The 4,340-nt window shown below is 56.3% G+C and overlaps 1 protein-coding gene across 1 annotated transcript; it reads left to right on the forward strand.

The window, feature by feature from the left end:
- The first annotated feature begins 2,586 nt into the window (after positions 1–2,586).
- NEUROG3 (neurogenin 3) lies at positions 2,587–3,234 on the forward strand. Its single transcript, XM_005904225.3, has one exon. The coding sequence runs from the start codon at positions 2,587–2,589 to the stop codon at positions 3,232–3,234; it is 648 nt and encodes a 215-aa protein (XP_005904287.1).
- Positions 3,235–4,340: the final 1,106 nt, after the last annotated feature.

The following is a 4,340-nucleotide window of genomic DNA, read 5'->3' on the forward strand; positions in this document are numbered from 1 at the left end:
TAATTTGCAGGATAGAAATCAAGCAAGGCAGGCATAGAGGGTGAGAAAGTAGAGAGCTAGAACATGACTGGACACTGGCTCCCACTGGCACTGGGAGATGGGGCCACTGTCCTTATCTACTCTGACCATGTCATTCCTTCTATCTTTGACATTTTGGGATGTCTAGTTCTGCCTTGGAAAAGTATTTTCCCCCCAATCAAAGAGAGGCAACAAAGAGGTACAAGGGAAAATCTAGTATTAGGAGTCTTAGGACCTGCGTTCTATGTATGTGATTCTGCTAGAACTTGCTGTGTGATCTTGAGTAAGTCACTTCCCCTTTCTGAGCCTTGACTTTCCATCTGTAAAATGGGCTTCAGTTTCTCATTCTTATAATTAGAAGACAAATCTGGAGCAAATTGTGACCCAAGGGAGGAGCAGCAGCAAAATGTGAAACTCGGGAGTCTCCGAAGGGTCCCTTTGTTGGTCTGGAGCCTGGCCCCGAGCTTCAGTTCGCAGGCAACAAGCAAGGCGCCTCTGCCAACAGCCCCCCACCTGAGATCCTGAGGACAGCACCTTCATCTCCACACAGTCCTGGAGCTCCCTCTCCCTGGCTCCCAAGCACATCCACCCTCTCTCTGCCTCAGAGGTAATTCCGCCCTCCAAGCAGAGTGAGCAAGTAAGGAGAGGCTGGCTGTCACTAGGGTAGATATGCAGACTCACCTCATTCCCTCAGTTTCCCTGCAGGATCCTACCTCCTCTACCAGCTTTGGAGGCTCAGCTCAGGGTATCTGGACCTCCTAGAAAGTAATGCCTTCTGGGCCTGCAGAGACTGAATCCAGACACCAGTTTTCCCAGCTTCTTAGGAGCAGTGTGGAGGCCCTGCTGGTGGAGGGGGGGGGGGTGCGGGGGGCGGGGTGCAGGAGTGGCAGCGGATGGCTGAGGGCTCTGGGCCTGCAATGGGCAGATCATTAAAGGTCAGAGAGAGGCTGGGTTAGCTTGAGGGCGTCCTCCCCCAGGTCACACTTACCTTGAAGCAGAAGACCACAGAGTGTCCAAGGCAGGGGACAAAAAGGATGAGTAGGGAAAGAAAGGAGGGATGATGTGTTCAGGCTCACTTTGGAAAGCTTTCCAGATGGCACTAACCAGAGTCGTGAAGAGTCCCTGCCCTGTGCTCACTGCCTGACCTCTGCCAAGGGGACAGGACCAGCTAGTGCAGACAGCCCCCGCCCATCTGTGATTGGATAGGAGGACTAAGAGAGAAAGAGTTGATCTGCTTCTGCATGCACCGGCACTCCAGGGGCATTTAAAAGACACAGGGACTTGCAGTGAACTCCTGGCCATCTCCTGACCCATTCTCTTCTGAGCTCTCCCTTTACATGCCCCATCGGATCCCTAGAGTACTGTCTGGAATTGTTTGTGGTGGAATGCCTCCTAGAGGTCCCACCATAGACATTCGCTGCCTCTGGGGCACGAAGATAATGTCTTAGATTTCTGAATGGTGAGGGGATAAGGGGAGAGGTTCTAAGCACCTACATCTAAGGAGTGTGGGCAGTGTCATCTCAAAGCCTGAGGGACGGCACTCAGCATCCCCAGAAGGTGAAGGTTTCTAAGTGTCAGGGAGGTAGGCAGGATCTCTCTCTGTGGTTGCCCCCGCCCCTCCCAAAGTGGAGTGTCAGTGAAACACCCCCTCTGAGTATTTGCTAACCTGACCCAAAGTGGAGGAGAGGAGAATGGCACTAGGAATAGTGGACACTCCTTTAAACTGATAGTATTCCTGGCTCCTTGTCCTTGCAGAGTGATTTGGAGCAAGCTGCCTCCTTTCTGAACCTGTTTCCCCTTGTATAACTCACGGGACGGACCCACCCGACTGACTTCCCAAAGCCCCCTTCAGGATACCAAGAAAAGGTCTGGACAGATGCCAAGGAAAACCAGAATAGGAGCAAAGCGATTTGAGGCTGCCAGACGCGAGCTAGACAAGACCCTTCTCACTGGGCGAGGCTCTTTGAGGAACCGAGAGTTGCTGGGACAGAGCCCGCGGGGAGAGAGCAAACAGAGCGGCGTTCCCCTCCCCCGACCCCAGCCCTTTGTCCGGAATCCAGCTGTGCCCCTTGAAGGGCGGAGCGGGCTCGCGTGGCGCGGCCCCCTGGCCCGAACGCTGATTGGACGGCGGCGCGGGCAGCAGCAGGGCAGGCACGCTCCTGTCCCAGGGCGCAGCAGATAAAGCGTGCCCAGGGGCACACGACTTTCGGCTCAGAAAATCCGCAGGGTCTCGCAGCTGCGCCAAGAGAGAGCAAGAGAAGCCCAGGACCCTCCTTTACACGTATCTTCTCTGGGGCCAGAGAAACTTTCGAGCGGCAGAGCCTGCTTCTCAACTGAACTTGCAGACGGAAAAGCCAGTTCAGCTCACCGTTGCTCTCACTGCCCACCACTCTCTACCCCTTTGCGCCCTACAACAAGGTAACACCTGGAGCCACAGAGCGATGGGAGGAGGGGAAAGCGGGTCCTCTGGCCGGCAGGAGGTGGCTTTCTCTCGCATTTTCTCCCACCTGGCCCCAGGATTGGGAGTGACCGACCCACTCTTACCCTTACCTCTTACCCCGCCACAGGATGGCGCCTCATCCCTCGTGTGCGCCCCCTGTCCAAGTGACCCACGAGACGGAGCAGCGCTTCCCGGGAGCCTCGGACGACGCAGTGACCTGCGTCGCATCCACTCCACCCAGCCCCACTCGCGTGCTGGAGAACTTCACCGAGACGGAAGGGGGCGCCTGCCGAGGGGCCTCGAGGAAGCTCCGGGCGCGGCGCGGGGGGCGCAGTCGCCCCAAGAGTGAGTTGGCTCTGAGCAAGCAGCGACGGAGCCGGCGCAAGAAGGCCAACGACCGCGAGCGCAATCGGATGCATAACCTCAACTCTGCGCTGGACGCGCTGCGCGGCGTCTTGCCCACCTTTCCGGACGACGCGAAGCTCACCAAGATCGAGACGCTGCGCTTCGCCCACAATTATATCTGGGCGCTGACGCAGACGCTGCGCATAGCGGACCACAGCCTCTACGGGCTGGAGCCGCTGGCGCCGCCCTGCGAGGAGCTGGCCAGCCCAGACAGCGGTTCCCCGGGAGACTGGGGCTCCCTCTATTCCCCGGTCTCCCAGGCGGGAAGCCTGAGCCCCGCCGCCTCGCTGGAGGACCGACCTGGGCTGCAGGCGCCTGTTTCTCCGGCCTGCCTGCACCCTGGCGCTCTGGCCTTTTCAGACTTTCTATGAAGGGTCCTGTCCGCCGCTGGGCAGTGGGTCCTGGGAGAAAGGGCAGGGGCGGAGGCTGTCGGAGATGCGCGGAGGCGGCTCTCAAACCTACTTGTTCCTCCTGCCTCTGGCTCACTGACCCCTGAGGGCCAGAGTGGCAGGCCGGGTTCAATGCCTTGGTCTTCTGCGCTACACCCTCTGCTGCTGCCCGCGCCAGTGGGCACGGCATACTCCGCGCATTTTAAGCCCTCTCCCTGTGGCCACCCCAAAATCTCCTGCAAAAAAACATGAGCGTGGTAGCACTACACAGCAGGAGACACCCACTGTCTCCCCGCCCCTACCCTCACTGATGTCTGTCTGCCGGTCTCTTACCACTCCTCCCCCAATACTACTTCATCCAATATTTGGTCTCTCAGAGCTCGCTCTTGTTCCCCAGGTTGTGTTCTTCAAAATTGCCTGTGACCTCCTCTAGTCCCTGTCAAGTCCCGGGGGTTTGGGCCTTTCTACTCTGCCTTAATCCATGAAGGCGATGCTCTGCCTTCCCCTTGTGCACTTTTCCCGGAGCCATTGCCCTCGCAGGGGCAGGAGGCAAGGCGACCAACTGGGGCAGCGCCTCTACCACCACCCTGCAAACTGGAGCGCCCTTGTCTTAAAAAAAAAAAAAAAAAAAATCAGCTTGTAAATGATGTAATGTCTCTTGAAATGAATTGTTGTCTGGTAAATTATATGGCCTCTCCCCTGTTTTATGTTTGTATTTATTGATGAGATTTCACAGTGGGAAAAGTCTTTATTTTGTACATAAGATTATTTAGGGACTGGTGAATGAGATTTTGAACCAATAAAAAACGATTCTCAAGAAGCCTGAGTAAGGTCACTTGATTGTGTGGAGGGGAGGGCCCAGCCCCTGTGACTGGGGTTGGGGGAGCGGGCCCTGTCTAAGGAGAGGGAGGAGATACTTTCTGGGGGTCTAGGGCCCCTGCTGAGGCCTGACCCGAGAAACTATGGTTGCTAGGCTGAAGGCCAGGCAGATTGCAAGTCAGCTATACACACTTGGAAAGGAAGAACTGGAAGACTTAAAAATCATTGGCTCAGCCTCCTTGTTTTATTTATGGAGCAGTGACTTGTCT

Source organism: Bos mutus, chromosome 28 (assembly GCF_027580195.1).
Source record: "Bos mutus isolate GX-2022 chromosome 28, NWIPB_WYAK_1.1, whole genome shotgun sequence".
Taxonomy (NCBI): Eukaryota; Metazoa; Chordata; class Mammalia; order Artiodactyla; family Bovidae; genus Bos; species Bos mutus.

Excerpts from the sequence above, each read along its gene's own strand:
- NEUROG3 (XM_005904225.3), top strand. The coding sequence starts at position 2,587 with ATGGCGCCTCATCCCTCGTGTGCGCCCCCTGTCCAAGTGACCCACGAG.